This window comes from Urocampus carinirostris, chromosome 10 (assembly GCF_059441175.1).
Source record: "Urocampus carinirostris isolate Australia breed hairy pipefish chromosome 10, RoL_Ucar_1.0, whole genome shotgun sequence".
NCBI classification, from domain to species: domain Eukaryota; kingdom Metazoa; phylum Chordata; class Actinopteri; order Syngnathiformes; family Syngnathidae; genus Urocampus; species Urocampus carinirostris.
The window spans coordinates 15490758-15508165 of NC_142358.1; the positions used below are offsets into that span (position 1 = coordinate 15490758).

The 17408-nt window shown below is 38.2% G+C and overlaps 1 protein-coding gene across 1 annotated transcript in view; it reads right to left on the bottom strand.

The window, feature by feature from the left end:
• Positions 1-15777, bottom strand: part of arhgef12a (Rho guanine nucleotide exchange factor 12a) — a 51177-nt gene extending 35400 nt beyond the window's left edge. The window contains exon 1 of the mRNA XM_088345294.1: positions 14628-15777. Within this exon, the coding sequence (XP_088201420.1) occupies positions 14628-14659 (32 nt within the window). The 5' untranslated portion in view covers positions 14660-15777. The remainder of the gene's footprint in view (positions 1-14627) is intronic.
• Between the last annotated feature and the right edge of the window lie 1631 nt (positions 15778-17408).

Below are 17408 nucleotides of genomic sequence, written 5' to 3' on the forward strand. Positions count from 1 at the left end.
CAAACTCTGCTAAGAGTCGCTCATGGGCAATCGCGTCCGTCTCGAGCAGTACAAATATGACAGTGTCAACATCAAGTATGCGTACCAAAACTTATATAAAGTTTGGAAGCATTTTAGCCCATATACAGCAGATAAAAAGACTATGTGCACGCACCAGACAACACAGCGCTATCTAGTAATAGAATATTACACACTAGGGCTTTAAAATTGTCAAACAATGAGTTACATCACTACAGCTGAGTTTTCACGTCATTAATATATTATATTACAGGCATGTATAAAGAATTTGATATTCAGCAAAAAAATAAACAACGATTGCATTTATTTAACTCACTGTATTCGAGCTTTTCATAAAATAAGTAAAAAACATGAAAGTCTGTCTTAGGCACTGCGTAAGTTAAAAAAATCATGGCAGTACCTCAGGGCTGTACGAACATTTAAAGCAAACAGTTGGAAGAGTTGAACAAAAAGGAGACTGACACGCCCCATTAAGATTCCAGAAAACATTCTAGCCGATACGCTTTAGATGACGTGTATTTTGATAAAACTGCAAGAGGCAAAATAACAGATTTACGCCAATATAATCCTACAGCAGGGATGTCAAACTCAGTTTGGCGCTGGGGCAGGATCCAAATTTTCTGTTTTTAGGCGGCCGTATCAGTAAAATAATACTAACTTCAAATGTTTAGCTTTGTTTTCAGTATTATGCTTTATCATCCAAACTACATTAGTTGAGTAAATGCAGTTTTACACCTGAACCAAGTCCCCATGCTATACAAACCTAATACTTCCCTCTAGAGGCCAGAGAGGGCTTTTGGTTAATCAAAATAATCATAAATTTTGAAAGAAATGACCTAGACTCGCATCTTGTTTTTAACATACTCAGACATTTTTAGCAGGCCTGATGAAATGATCAAACGGGCCGGATACTGCCCACAGGCCGTATGTTTGACATAACTGTCCTCGGGTCATCATAATCTTCGAAATCACAAGTAGTACTTTGGTCTTCCTCTCAGAAAGTAGTTGTCTACAATCAATTTCACAAATACTGCAGTACTATTGTCTTCCTCCGAGAAAGTAGTTATCTGCAATCAATTTTCCTTAGGGCAGCTTTTCCAAAAGCACACGACTGAATCGTATGTGGGAGAAAGACGACAGAGTCAGTTCGAAAAGGGTGGGGCGAGAGTGCACAGCGCAAGTAGGGAGGTGGTGGGTGCTGATGCACAGCAGCGGGCCTGGGCTTGAATGCTCCATTGAGGTTTGGTGTTTTGATGGAAAACTGTGCCAGAGCTGGGCCAACTCCAGCGACAGCGAGGGAGACCGTGACTAGACCAAAGTATGAAGCCAGGGAGAGAGAAACGGGAGTAGCAACGGGAGGGAGGGGATGACGAACAGCGTTATTTTTGTGAAAGAGTCTCCCAAACGGAAGAGGAAAGGAAAAGGGTGAATAATAAAAGAGTAAAAGAAACAGGGGCAAGATTCGGGGAAGCGCTATTTTCCTCTTCATAGTAAATCACATACCACACACAATTAAAGCCCAACACATAATGAAAGATCAACACATTTAAGTCAGCTAGCATAATACACATTCTAAATTCATATACATTAGCCCCCTCTACACTGCATATGACTCATAATATTTTCCTTTTCCTCGCCATGTTACGGTTCTACATGAAAAGAAATGAGTGGAAAGGGATGGGCGCTGAGTTGGACTAGGCCATTGTCCATACCAAATCACCATCAGATAAGTGGTGATAATATACAGCAACGCTCTTTGGGATTAAAAAAATTACCCAAACAGATTTATTTTCACAATTAGGCACAGAACGTGCAGTGTTCCTCTCACAATTATGCTGCTAAATCACACAGGCTCGAGGACTTGAAAAATGTTTTCTTAAAGTTGACCCATCAGGCTTGTTTGCTGTAAAGCTGTGACAATAATGGAGGAACACAACACTTTTAAAATGGTGAATACTGTTAACAAAGCATGTGAGGCTAATTCCGAAACAGACAGTGATTGTGGCAAACGGGGATTTAATACCGCTCAATTTGCTTGAGGTAGGCGATCGTGGCTTCTAGTTTGTGTTTTTTGCCAAAAGTATAAATTTGTGCGGATAGCCCAGTTATCCTTTTGTTGTTTGTTCCAGGGTAGCCTGGGTGCTCACTGCATTATTTTGGTCGACCAGCCTTACGTTGTTGAGTCCCAGTTTTCTCCTCATTGGCTGCTCTGTTTTTTTTTTGCCAGTTAGCCTCATTTTGGATGCTCCCCTTTTGTTGCACCATTACTGCAACCACCTGCGACACAACGCCTAGGCATTCCCCACAAAAACCATCAACGCTTTGCTTCAAACACGTATAACTTTTCTGACTAACTCTTAAAACAATATGGCGACTAGCTTGCTAGGATGCTGGTGTTCCTCCGATGACATCACAGCTCATGATGACAAAGACATGCCGTCTTCAAAATGCATCTCAGAAAAAATTGGGGTATCCATCTACATCCATTATCTGTCCTGCTTATCCTCAGTGGGGTCGCGGGAAATTTTGAATATACCGACGAAATATATATATATATATATATATATATATATATATGTATAATGCAAAAAGCATGTACTATTTCCTTAGATTGTTTAAGAATTTTGTCTTACATTTAAGCAAAGGCTAACAAGGATCGAGGTGGCACATTTTGCAGCATCTGTAAATAAAAGCAAAGGTCAAATGCCTGCTTGGGCCCACATGAGAGAAGTCGTTCATATAGCCGAATGAAAACTGCATTGCTACAGTTATGAGGGCCATTCCAACAGAGACTAAGAAAAACATTTCTCAGCTTGTGCTACGAGAGGTGGGGCTTGCACAGAGTGAGAAAAAGGATTGGACAATCCTGGGAGCTGCCTTGGGGCTGTGTAGCACAGATTGAGGAGTGGTCCAACCCAGCAGAAAGAACACAGAAAATCTCCTCAGATACCAGGGAAGTAAAGGCAAAGTTTGTAGCTGCTGAGTCACAGGACTCTCAAACACCGTAGGAAATTGCAAAGACGTTCTACGCTGCCAGCAGGACTGATTTTATCTCAACTGTATTACACTGACAGCGGTTTGTCAATCGGCGGCAACACACCAGATTTTATCTAACCTGTATACCCGAGTGACAAAGTGTCGTTGTGCACCAAAAACACACGTAAAAACAAGATCACCTTTCTTCCTTTGAATAGGGGAAAGGAGGCATCTTCTTTGGTTGGGCGATACTTGGGATTTTGGTATTGACCCGATCCTAGTAAATACACGTTAGTATCAAACGATACTGATAATTTTGCTTGGAAGTATCATTTTTAGCAGCACCTTATTGCTCTTTTTAGCGTGACCTTATTTCATGTATTTATGTCGATTTGTGGTGTTGCCACAATAGCAGACCCTCTACCCCACGAATTACACCTGGCATTGTCCTTTGCTGTCGTTGAAAAAAGTCCACACCATGCTGTGCTTCCTGTTTGCCTCAGTCAATTTTAGCCTCTAGTAAAGGTGGTCACATAGATTTGGCCCGCTCTTCTGCCTGGCATGCTAGGCCAACTAGGGAGAGGTGCTAAAAGTGTGCATGTCAGTCACCACTCAGGTATAAACTTGTAAAATGGCTGAGGGAGAGAATGGCCACCCCATCTACATGGAGAAGCTTCACTTTGAGGAAATTGGTGGAGGCGTCGAGTATCGATATCAGGACAGTGGTATCAATCCTATCCAAGTATTTGCTTAGTATCGATATTTGGAATGATCTGCCCACCCTTAGCACGTCTGTATCGCGGTCTTGTTTGAGACCAAACAGACTGGCGACAATCACAGGCTCCTGACCTCCACCGAGCCCCCAAGGTATCAATGTGTTAACTGGGGCAAAGATCGATTTAGAGAAAGGCAAGAGCTAGCGCTTGAACCAGACACCGAGGGTCGTTGGTGTAGGAAGAAACAGAAGTAATAGCTATGGAGCTGGAGCTAAAGCCTCCAGGGGAAAACATTGCCCTTTCTGCCCCAATAAACCTCATCAGGATTCCTGACATGAAGGCCAGGGGATAGACATTTCTTCACGCTATGCTGTCTGCTGTGCTCTGGAACAAAGAAGGAAAGGAGGTAGTCCAACATGTTATGCTGTTTACACTATAGTCGGCCATAAACAGATGGTGACTTCTCTGATCAGTGGGGAAAGTTCCTGGGATGACGGGGCATGTAAACAAATCCTGGAGTGGCATAAGTACTGAATATTGAGTTGCACTCACAATTCACTTGATGTGTGTTCTATGTGGCTTAAAGACAATCAGTGTGTGAGTATCCAGGGTGGAACACATGATGTAAGAAGAATGGGGAAGTAGGGAGAGTGCTAGAGAGTGACATCATGCTTGTCTAGGTTTTTGTTTGTTTTTTTCTTGTAAGTGCAGCATGAAAATGGTGAAAGTAAGAAAAGGTATGCTTCATGTAGAGTCCATACATCAGCCCAACCCCAAGAGAGATTAAAAAGAAGAGTTTATTAAACCGTCTAGGAATTGCACATACTTGCATGTGCATCATAAACAAGCTGTCTGAGGCTACAATGACTTAAGCCAGGAAATCATGGCAGCGGATAAAAAAGTTCCAAATCCCGTACAGCTCCTTTAGGCAAATGCATGGTGTTACATCCAAAATAATATTTGAGAACACAAAAAGTCGATGGTTTATTTATAGCTAAAAAAAATGTCTGCTCAATAATGTATAACATAATTGAAATATTACAATACATTGATACATTTTTCCAAGTTGTGTTTTACAAGTTTTTGTTCAAAGTTTTTAATTGAACAAAAATCTAATTTAAAACTAAAAATTTGTGCAAATACGCTAAGATTAAGGGATTTGGAAAATGTCTAAATCAAAAAGTATCAAAATTTATAATGATTTATAGAAATGAGGATTAACTTGATAATCAAGTACTTCTTGATTAATCAATTAGTTATTACATGTCTATATTTAGCTGGAATTGAACTATGGACCGCTGCATCGAGCCAACCACTCATCCGCTGTGCCGCTAATATTTCACATTTTTAAAATCAACTAACCAATCAATTAATCAGGCCAGAAACATGAACATGTGATCAATTTCCATAAAAACTGTAACACGCATTTTTGCTATCAAATAAACACACTTATTTGAAGTCATTTGCTAATCGTTGAATAATTGAGTGAATTAATGAATAAATGAAGGAATAGCCTTTATTGTCATTTTACAAAAGTACAAAAAATTGGAGGGGCTTTTCCTTTCGGTGTAGAACGAAATAAAACGAGGGAAATGTGTAAAAACGTTAATTCCGAAATATCTTAATGATATACAGATATAATAAATATTTGTATAGTCACAGTTGCAGTCGTAAAGAACAATATCCATTATAGTCCTGAACGCTACAGATCAGAGTTTAGGGTGGTAATGGCTCTTTGGGAATAGTTGGTTTTCTTTCTTTTTTTATGTACTTAAATCTACAGGTGCCATGTTATGTCGTATACATCATTAAATAATGAGAGAGAGAGAGAGAGAGAGAAAGAGAGAGAAAGAGAGAGAAAGAGAGAGAGAGAAAGAGAGAAAGAGAGAGAAAGAGAGAGAGAGAAAGAGAGAAAGAAAGAGAGAGAGAGAAAGAAAGAGAAAGAAAGAGAGAGAGAGAGAAAGAAAGAGAAAGAAAGAGAGAGAGAAAGAGAAAGAAAGAAAGAGAGAAAGAAAGAGAGAGAGAAAGAGAAAGAGAGAGAGAGAGATACTTTATTCATCCCCGTAGGGAAATTCACACTTCCAGCAGTCTACCCCGTTGTTTATTAACAGATTAACATGATGCCCTAGGGGTGCTTGTAGCGGAGTAGATGACGTCACATGCCAGTCCAAAAGTTCGACATCCCTGCGGCAGATGGAAATCTTTTTCTTTGTGTCCAGGGATACACCACCTCGTAATGTTTAATGTTCTGATTAAATGTAATATTTACTTTTACTTTTCTTTACTTAAAAAATGTGACGCAGTGATACCACATAGGGTTTGGGACAGGCCTTGTGAAAACTCCACATTGACAAAAACGTCTATGCTGGACAGAGATCGAATTTTGTGGAGGAAGCATGTGCGTTTTAACTAAGTATAGTGTCATTTTTAGGTGGCTGCTTAGCCCTGAATCAGCAGAAAGCAGTAGCGCAAGGTTAATTGCAGTGCAGTAGGAGGTTGCTGCTTCGTTTCTCTCCACACATAAACTTCTGCTGGCAGAGAGAAGGGCGTTTGGAGATGGCATATCTCATCAAGGGACTGCTCAGACACACTCGTCTCATTTCACTAAGTACTGAACTGCCGTGTTCTGCAAATTGAAGGTCACCCACTGAGGTTAGACTCTAAAACAGACTGTATGCCATTGAAAATATAAACAAAATCGTATAATTTATGAGCTGCCGTTTTTTGTCTTAAAATGTTGTTTCTAAAAAAAAAAAAGGAACGTCTTACTGCTTACACACTTATTAAATTATATATATATATATATATACACAAAAGGACTATGCGGTTATATTAAAGGGACAGTGTGTAATATTTTGTGCTTCCTAGTGGTACAACAAAAAATGTTCATTCTGTAAAAAATAAAATTGATGTGAATATTAGGTTTTCTTTGACACAGTGGAATCCACCATGTTTGTCCACCAGGTTGCTGCCACCCAGTTCACTGTGACACTGGCCCTTGTTCGCACCAGACAACACAGCGCTAACTAGTAAATAGAATATTACACACTGGGGCTTTAAAATTGTCAAACAATGAGTTACATCACTACAGCTGAGTTTTCAGGCCATTAATATATTATATTACAGGCATGTATAAATAATTTGATATTCAGCAAAAAAATAAACAACGATTGCATTTATTTAACTAACTGTATTCGAACTTTTCATAAAATAGGTAAAAAACATAAAAGTCTGTCTTAGGCACTGCATAGGTTAAACAAATATATATTTGTTTGCTCAATATAAAATGTAAAAGTATCCATGCTTGTAATAAAATAGGTAAATTACATAAAGATACGTCTTTGGCACTGAGTGATTTATTTACTTCTCTTATATGAAATATATTTGACAATCTTTACTCTCTCTCAGAGTTTCTGATCTTTGATAATTTTTTATAGCACCATTGAGACTTTTAATTTACGTTTTAAATAAAAAATAAATGCATTTGGTAATGTTTCTGTTATGACTTGGGGCAGAAGTCAGACATGCTGCAAAAACAAATCAATGAAAATGTCTAAAAACTGCACAATTCAAGTATTATCGTTTCTCATCTTATGAAAAATGTATTGTAATGAGAAAAATTATCGTCTGCCACATCTGTATTACTTCTTCTTATTTCATTTAAAAATAATGCTTAAAATAAGAAAAATATTGTTTATCTTCAACAAAAATAGCTATGCTAATTTCATATTTCTCTTAATTTTAGCAGAGAAAAAAATACCCAAAATGTGCCAGATAGCAAAATAAAAGTACAACTATTCATAGCAAAAAAAAGGTAAAATATTTTGTTTTTTTAATGCAAAAATTAGAATGTACATAAAATGAGCAAAATTTTCTGCTAATGGACCGAGACATTTTTTGCTGTGAAAATTGACAACACCGTTTTATGTTACCGGTCATGTTCTTTGGGGTGCAGGGCTATTAGATAAGATATTAAAAATAATAAAAATAATAGGAATAACAGTTTCTTGCAGGACATAAACATATGCAATTTCCCTTGAGAAGCAATCCCATAAATCCAAGTCTTGACTAATTAATGTGATCAAAACCCCTCAAAATCCATTCTAAATCTTCCATGCTTTGTCCTATCTTTGCTTAGGAAAGAAGTTCTTATTGAATCTGGGTATTTGTTCTGCGGTGGATGCTAAAAACAGACTGGAAAGGAGTCCCAGCATGCAAGCTATTAATCACAGTCTTGCAGTACAGAGCAGCAGTGAAACTCCAAGGTTTTCAGCCACTGAACCAATTCTGAAGCCAATAAGCATATAAGGGGAATTTTAGCCTATATTTACTAAATTCTGTGCAAAATAAAATGGTGTCTACAGTATTTAATTATTGCTCAATCCTGTGTTATTCTACAAACGACGATTCTCCTTTTTCCAGATGAATCCCAAAATTAATCTAATAGACACGTTCCTTATTCATAATGACCAAGCACTTTCACTCCTTGTCCCCTTTTTATCTGTTGTAATAATCTTGTCTTTACTGGAGTGAGAGTAATGCGTAACCCTTGAGCTCCCTTATCCTTGCTAAAGGGGCATTTGCAGAAAGATCATAACGCTATGGGACAGATGCCCCCAGCACATGAAAACACTAGCTAAAAGTGGTAACCCCACCCACTCTCGCATCACTACCCATTTGTAATGACATTATTTTCCCTTTATGCGTTTCAGAATCCTTTCAAAATATTTGTCAAATAAGCCTGGGAAAAAAAATACAATATCCATTTTATCAGTCTAGATCAGGGGTCACCAATCTTCTTGAAACTGAGGCTAGGGCTGCACAATTAACCAAAATCAAATTGATATTGCCAAGTGATGTAGTGCGATTGAGTTATCGCAAGACACTGCTGTTTTTTTAGGGATTTATAGACAGCAACCCTAACAAGAAGAGGGCGCAGTCTACTTGAGTTTAAAGGCTGTCACTAGCATTTGACTTACTTGCCTTAAAGTCACAATTAACTAGTAAGTAACAAGTGTTTATTCATCAACACCAGCTTCGGGTAGCTTGAATTGAAATCATTCTTCCAAATAATTTCCCCAATTACTTTAAAATTATTATATAACGATATAAACGACTTTATATAACGATGAAATAATCAACCTAATTTGATGTATTGCCCATCTGTACCCGAATACATAAGTTTTTAGAACATGATTGAATATTAAACGTAACCACGCACATGCAAATATTCATTCCATGTATGAATAATAATTTTGTCAAACAACGTTTTATGACTATTGGACACACAATGTTTAGAGAAGTAGAAGTAGTAATATTAGAGTAGTTGGGTGGTATATTTTTGTAGGGAGAGTCTTTCCCTAGTTAAATGTATTCCCCGCCTTGCAAGAATGGTTTGCTCCTCTTGTATAAAAACATAAAAAAAGGCACTGGCATTCACGCTGCTTGCAAACAATAACATCGTACACATTGACAATATCCTTTGTGGTTATCATTCCCGTGAATTTGTCTCATTTACCATTGGCAAGTACGTTTTGAATTTGTAATAGTTTTGTAACATTTGCATTTTTAATTAAATTTAGGTCAGATTTGGTTTTACAACTTCCAACTTATGTTGCTTTGTTCTGCTAACAGTTTCATTGTGATACATGACCAATGTGTCGCTCCATTTGACATCTGGCCTCCTGCCCTCCTGGTGTGATTATATCAACTTGATTAAAGTCCGCATTTGGTGACTGAAAGAAATATACATTTTGCGAAAAACTTATGGCACACCACAGTGAAAGTACAACAAACTGCATTTTTTCCGCATGCAAAGTACATTGACATGCCAATAATTAATAATTTTTTTATTTGTTGCAGGGTCTGTATGGATGCGGAAACACCTTTATTCCAGAAGACAAGTGCATTCTGATAAAGTCATGAACTAATTCAATAGCAGTGCATCAAATACTTTCAGGAGCAGAGTAAGACTCACAATCTAATACCCTTAGAGTACCCTTGAATTAAATGCTACCGTAGCAGAATGAGACATACCTAAATTGAGTATGTGTTTTATCATAGCCATGAAATGCTATTATGAGACAACGCAATGAATTAGACGCATCTGGTACCCAGAAGATTAAAAATATAGGACGTGGCGTTCTGTTGTATATTCCCAGAGCCATATGGTATATTATCGATAGGAAAGTAAAATAGTTTTTAGAATGACGAAAGAAAGCATTATTTTATCATTTCAATGCATATACCTGTGATTTTTGTGTATTTTTGGTAATAAAACATTAATTTCAAGCCAAATTTCCAGCAGTCAATATCAAGCAGGGATGTTATGGACTTTAATGCCTTGGTGGTTGTTGTCTATCGACTGAGTGCCATGATTCGCATTTCATGTAGTGTTTCCAAAGTGAAACACTCGGTGTCTGACCATCGATTAGTTGCAGGCTATGTGATCTTAGAAGGCAGGAGACACAAAAAAATACACTTAAAGGACACTTAAACAGTTGAAAATAGCCAACATTCGGATAGTTGGGAGTCACAAATGAATCACTAGTCAGCAAGTTGATATTCCAATCAATTATCACTTGCTCATCGCTCATTTTTATAGTCACTAGCCTGCTGATTGCATTAAGCTCGTAGTCATAACAAACAAAACAACAAATAAAAATCGCCAAGCCATATTTACTGCGTAATAAACGACATATTATTAATCACACCACTTGTCCAACAAAATGATCTCTCTGGCATACTTATTGCTTGTACCTGACTTACATCTGTTAACTTATAAGGAACACATAGTCTAAAGCTAGCCCACTCTCACTGCATGCTATTGTTTACTTTTAGTGATGTCACCAGCACCACTTTCCGGGAGGGCCTCAGGCCAGGCAGGCGGTGTGGTGGGGAAAAAAAGTGGAGATCAGCAAAACTTCATGACAAAGAACTAGTGGCTCACAAAACTGAACTGCGGGTTGGAGGCCTATCCCTAGTAAATGATGCACACCACTAACTGCATGGCCAACACACAAAAACAAAATGCAAAACTTACACAGGTTAAATATTCAAACAATTTCAACGAAACAGAAACCTGAGAGGAGAAAACACTCCATGCCCATTACACATGACAGTGTAGATTTAACTCAGACTGCATGAACAAGCAAGCTGTGCTTACAACCGGCTTTGCATTTACTTGAAATATCACCAATATATTTATTTTTATCTGGAACTATTTTATCATCCAAAAAGTCATTTAAGTCAACTAAACTTGATGTAATTAGCACTTAAAAAAACATTAACACATACAAACTTCTGCTGTGTTCTACACTAAATTTACAGTGGTAGCACTGATGCGACAAAGTCTGAATTTTTTGTAAAATTACATTTTTATTTTTTCAAAATGAATGACAGAATTGTGGTTTTTTTCCGTTGTTGTTGTTGACTTTTTAACATCAACATAGTCATTGGGTGCCATTAATCAGACTCACAATAATTTTTATTGGGACGTTTGCATATAAGCCCGGCCAACTGGTGTAGAACTTTCACAATTTGCAAATCTTTGGCTGAGCAACTGCACTTTCTGAATTATTGTTTGTTTTATTTAATGTAGCAAACCAGTATGCATTATAATTTTTACTGAGGTATAAACATTCTCACCTATCTGTACTGAAGATGAATACATCTACCAGACATGAAATTTTGCTACGCCATTGACGCAGCGTTATAAAATTACCATTCTCAAAAAACTTCACAAAAAAAGAGTTAGATTTTGCAAACCTTTGATTTTCATCTCCAAATGAATTCTATAAAATCATCTTAATATTTTTTTTTCTTTGATGTTTTTCTACATTTGGCTGTTACAGGCTTAACGGTACTCTTGTTTGTGTTAGCACGGTAAGCCAGTTTAGGGGCCAGAGAAATTCAAGTACTGTGTTTAAAACAAAATGCTGTTGGAACTTAATGTCTAACCCAGTTCAATAAAGTTCTTTAAACACAACTATTACCCTAACCCTATGGCAGGAAACTGAAAAATATGCAAATAATGGGAATAATTTAATCGCTTTTCCCCAAATATATGTAAAAATAATAGTAATGTCAATCATGACAAATGTGCAAAAAAGATACAATAGAATGGCAGTACCATGTATAATTTATTCAACGGTTTGAATTTGTCGCACAGAAGTGGTAACTCCCAAGCAGACGATGCATGTGTTTATTCATCGTAGCAACTGGTCTCCCTTGGGTTCATTTGGGCCACACAATGTTGTGGTAGCACAACTAAAAAAACACAACGAAAGTGGGTGCTAACCACTTCTGTCATCGTTGCAGAGGGGGGATGGGTGCCAACCATTATAAGGTTTTAGTCTCTTGTTCGTATACTATCTGTGACGCGACAACTGGAGCTTGCGTCTGTCCTGGCCTAGACAAACACATTCCTGCTTTTCTCACAGGTATGTGGGATTCAGGTAGGAAGGATGGTCATGAAACAAGGGAGTTAACTTTTTTTCAGAGTCAAAAACCATGCAAGGATTACTTTATGTAATGACTGCCAAATATCCTAATGGATTATACATGGAAAAACACTTAACAGGCAGATTTATTTACTGTTGACTCGATGACCCTGATGGCAGCGTGCTAGCGCTCTTGGCCGATTCCTCCAATAAGATGATTACGCGGTTCCCTTTCAATCCAGTGATCGTTTTAATGGGCGCAGAAGAAGGTGGCCGTTAAAAGCTTAGAGGTAATAGTGGTGTTAGCTAGGCAGGTTGAGTCTCTTTTAGCACGAGGCTTACTTTGCCGGAAAGAACTCAATTTCCAATGCTAACGATCAGCTGTGTTTCCATCAAGATCGGATGTAGGTCCTTGGTAATTAGATTGCGAGACAGTTATTAGTCAGGACATGCCACAAAGGAGTGAATTACTTGCAAGCACATCTGACATTAGCAGATGCAAAACACAAAGCCTTCAGTATTGAAATACACATAAAACGAGCTCTCAGTATACCTCATTAAACTTGTCATTATATGTTGTAGGTTGTTACCTTATCAACTTAGTAGAAATTTCTTTGCTGATGACTAAATAACGTACTTTCAGTTCTATGGGTTTAACACTATTCCAGCATTAAGTTACAAGATGCTCACTGTACAACATTTACATTATTTGTAGGGGCTGGCAATGTAGAAAACACACTGGATACTGTATTTAACACTATAACTATAAATCCATGCACTAAACAAAGGGGGGAAAGTGTTTTTATACATAGTGCCAGTAAATAAGAAGTAATTTTATTGTCATGTGCAGTTTAGCTCAGAGCCGCAAATATCATAGAGCCATCGATTCATACTCTGTTTGCATGTCTTAAATTGCCTATAACTAATTGATGAGATTAAATTTGTTTCAGTTTCTATCCCTTTAAAAAAACCTATTTCCCATTTTTACTTGTGTTCCTCACACGCTACCATAACATATGTGGCTTTGCTTGTTTATAGCTCTAGAAGTGCCACCCTGCCTGAGTGTGATAGTGATGTGGGTATCGTCAGTGCAAGACATTGTGGGTGTAAATTATTGCCATTGGCAGCTGTTTGACTTGACCTGACAATTGTATATGGGCAGCTACTGAAAACAACATACATTGTTGGAAATTCAGCTTTTCTCGTCTATTTTTGCCTTTAATGCATCAAATTGTTCTTAACAGAACTGTGTGGGCAACTGACAAAATAATATTAACAATTTGTAAAAAAAAAAAAAAAAAAAAAAAAAAGAGATCCCTGAGAAAAGCAGATAGTCATTTTAATAGCGTATGTTGTTGAAAATTCCACTAATTAATAAAAATTAGTCATCTCATTCTTAATGATTGGACTAAGCATTGCAAACATTACTAGTAAGGTGTAGACTAGCTAGAGGACAGACATGCTTAGCTCAACTGCAGACACTTGTGAAAACCAGAAACAAATCGAAAATAGAATTGATTCCAACATGACACAGTCAATTGCCAAATCTGATACGTTCTTAGCTTAACAGTACAACCTCAGTTTTATCAATGGCAAATAATCAAGAACTGTTAAGTTGTAAAGTATTACTGTGATTTATTTGGTGTTTGTTTTATTTACATTTTTAAGTGAAAATCTATGGTTATCATGTAAAACTGTAAATTACTCGAGACTGCAACAAATCAACAGAAAGAATCTCGAATTTCGAAAAGTCAGAGGCCAGCCAACAATTAAGAGGCACAAGGATAGGCAAATACCGATAAATTGGTGTTCTTGCCGAAAGCAGCCTTTTTATTATCTGAACGGGTCATGGTAGCAAAAACACTATTGCTCCCTTTTGGCAGATTAACAACCAAGAACTTTACACTAAATGAATGGTAAATTACCATTGAGTAAATACAATCTTATAGAAAAATTATGTTGAGACCTAAAAGTTATATGTGTCATTTTTCTATGAAGAGGGAAGGAAACTTTATGTACTAATTATATTGATATAGGGTATCAATGACTACTCATGATTTGGGTACCAAGCATACCTACGCTTACACACCTGTAAACTCAAACGTTTTCCCCTTTTGTTATTCGATTTTAAAAATTATTTCAAATTGTGTACGCCTCGTAAAAAATGTGTTTGGGGTTTTTTGTTTTAACTCGACTATTATGTTACACCTATCTTGTCTTGCCTACTTCGACTTTAATGTTGATCGTCTCGGACACTGGTAGCAGACAACAACAGCATTTTTGATTGCTAATATTGTTGCGATATTCTACATAGTCTGTCTTTCTGTGAGAAATAGGTGCCTGTCGTGTTTTAGAGGTTTATTATAAGTTAATAAGGGGAATTGCAATCATTACTTGGGGAAGCAAATGGCTGAGGTTGAAAAGTATGTGTTTACAATACAAGATCATGCAGAGTATAATTGCTTGAATACTGTACCTGTCAGTGAAGCTGGACTGTGTGTCACTCATTGGGCTTCCGGTTTTAGATTCGCAAGGAATTATATCCGATTAACATTTTCCAGAATGTGATAAGGCGACTTGATGGAGCGTCCTTCTCTGGTATTCAGCGATAAACAGCTTTTGCAAAAAAAATAAAAAATAATAATAAATTAAAAATAAACGTGGGATTTGGATGGAAAATATCCCAAATGTTCAGAGGAGTCCGAACAAGCTGGATTAGAACAATTGCAGACCCTAAAAATGAATTAGGGCCTGGGTAGAGAGATTATTTCCTCTCCGGTGATAAATAACACTGTTGGCCCAAATTGCACACAAGGAAGCCTCGCATTCACATCCCAGTAGTCGTGTAATCCAACCTCACGGACACCGTGGCAAATGCAGTCCGTCTGCCACCACCCTTGCTCGGCTAGAAGAGGGACAAAACGTCCACGGGAGATCACGCAGACTCCTCCAGTCGCCACTTGGCAGTTCAGTCACTCATGCTCGATTTTATCAGTAGACACCGTAACATTTAAAATAGCTAGACAATAGAATGTATATTTTTAAAGAAGCGTTTGAGAATAGTGTATTCTCCGTAGCTTGTAGCTAACAAAACAGAAGAGCTCTAAAGGGAGGAGGAAAAAAAAACTTTGCGTCGTGTGCTCCTGCAAACCAAAGTCCGAATCCAGAAGAGTGGAAAAAATGCAATGAGGTCCACTGGTTTTCCTCCGATTCAAAGTCTATTTAAAAATAGCATCTAAAGGGGAAATAATAATCCAAAATTATGAATGTCGACGCTCCTTGACTCCATATTTCCAGAAGCGAGTCACTCAGCCGTCTCTCAGCGCAATTCCCGTGGATGAAAAAGCAAGCTAGGCTAGTTGGCCAAGCTAACGGGACAGAAAGTAACTAGCAGTTACCTACGCCCGCTCGCCAGGGACGAGTTATTTACAAAAAAAAAACAACCCGGAGAGTTTTTAAAACTTTCAGGGACGTTCGCGACTTTTTCTCCCGGAGCTAGGCGGCATTTGCTAGAGAGTAAAAAGCTGAGGGACGTCAGGAGAGGGGAAAGCCGATGTGTGGCGCTAGCAACGCCCTAGCCTGTTAGCATCCTAGCCGACGCGATAACTTCGACCAACCACTTCCGCCTGGAGGTGGGAAAACTCTAACGCAGCATCTTGGCCTTTCGAAATGATTCGGAGAAAATAACCATAACAACAAAAAAAGGAAACACGCAAGATAATTATTAAATGAATGTCTGCCAAAAATACATACAAACATACATACATACATACATACATACATACATACATACATACATACATACATACATACATACATACATACATACATACATACATACATACATACATACATACAGTGAAGAAAATAAGTATTTGAACCCCCTGCTGTTTTGGTTTTTATCACACTTAGAAATCATGGAGGGGTCTTAAATTTTCATCGTAGGTGCATGTCCACTGTGAGGGAGAGATAAACTAAAAAGAAAAATCCAGAAATCACAATGCATGTTTTTTTTAATGAAATGAAATGATCTGCATTTATATAGCGCTTTTCAAGTCAATGACTTCCCAAAGCGCTTTACATTGTGCTTCACATTTCCCAATAGCGGCCGTGATCTGTGCATCCATGTAAGGCGCTAACCTGCTTATCGGGGGTAATTGGGGGTTCAATGTCTTACCCAAGGACACTTTGACATGTAACACGGACAAGCCGGGATTCGAACTGGGATCCCTTAATCCTAAATCGATCGCTCTACCTCCTGAGCTACTGCCGCCCCGATCTGATCTGAACACAATCGAAAATCTTTGGAAGGAGCTCAAACTTGGGCAGCACGGCAGAGCAGTGGTTAGCGCGTGTGCGGCACAGTTCTCAGGTCATGGGTTCAAATCCAGCTACCAACCTTCCTGTGCGGAGTTTGCATGTTCTTCCCGTGCTTGCGTGGGTTTCCTCCGGGCACTCCGGTTTCCTCCCACATTCCAAAAACATGCATGTCAGGTTAATTGGCCGGTCAAAATTGTCCCTAGGTGTGAATGAGCGAGCGAATTGTCTGACCCTGTGTGCCCTGCGACTCGCTGACAACCAGTTCAAGGTGTCCCCTGCCCACTGCCCGGAAATGTCTGGGATGGGCTCCAGCACCCCCGCGACCCTACTGAGGATAAGCGGTGCAGATAATGGATGGATGGATGGATGGAGCTCAAACTTCGTGTTTTTCAGCGACAACCCAGAAACCTGTCTTATCTAGAAAAGATCTGTGTGGAGGAGTGGGCCAAGAACCCTCATGCAGTGTGTGCAACCCTGATGAAAGACTACAGGAAACGTTTGACCTCTGTAATTATAAACAAAAGCTACTGTACCAAATATAACAATTATTTTCTCAGGTGTTCAAATACTTATTTGCAGCTATATCGCACAAAAACAAAAGTTGAAAAAAAGTCATGCATTGTAATTTCTGGATTTTTCTTTTTAGTCTATCTCTCACAGTGGACATGCACCTACGATGAAAATTTCAGACCCCTACATGATTTCTAAGTGGGAGAAATAACAAAATAGCAGGGGGTTCAAATACTTATTTTCTTCACTGTACATACATACAGTGCATCCGGAAAGTATTCACAGCGCTTCACTTTTTCCACATTTTGTTATGTTACAGCCTCATTCCAAATTGTATTAATTTAATCTCTTATCTCAAAATTCTACCTTAAATACTCCATTATGACAATGTGAAAAAGTTTTTTTTTTTTTTACTTTTTTTGAATTT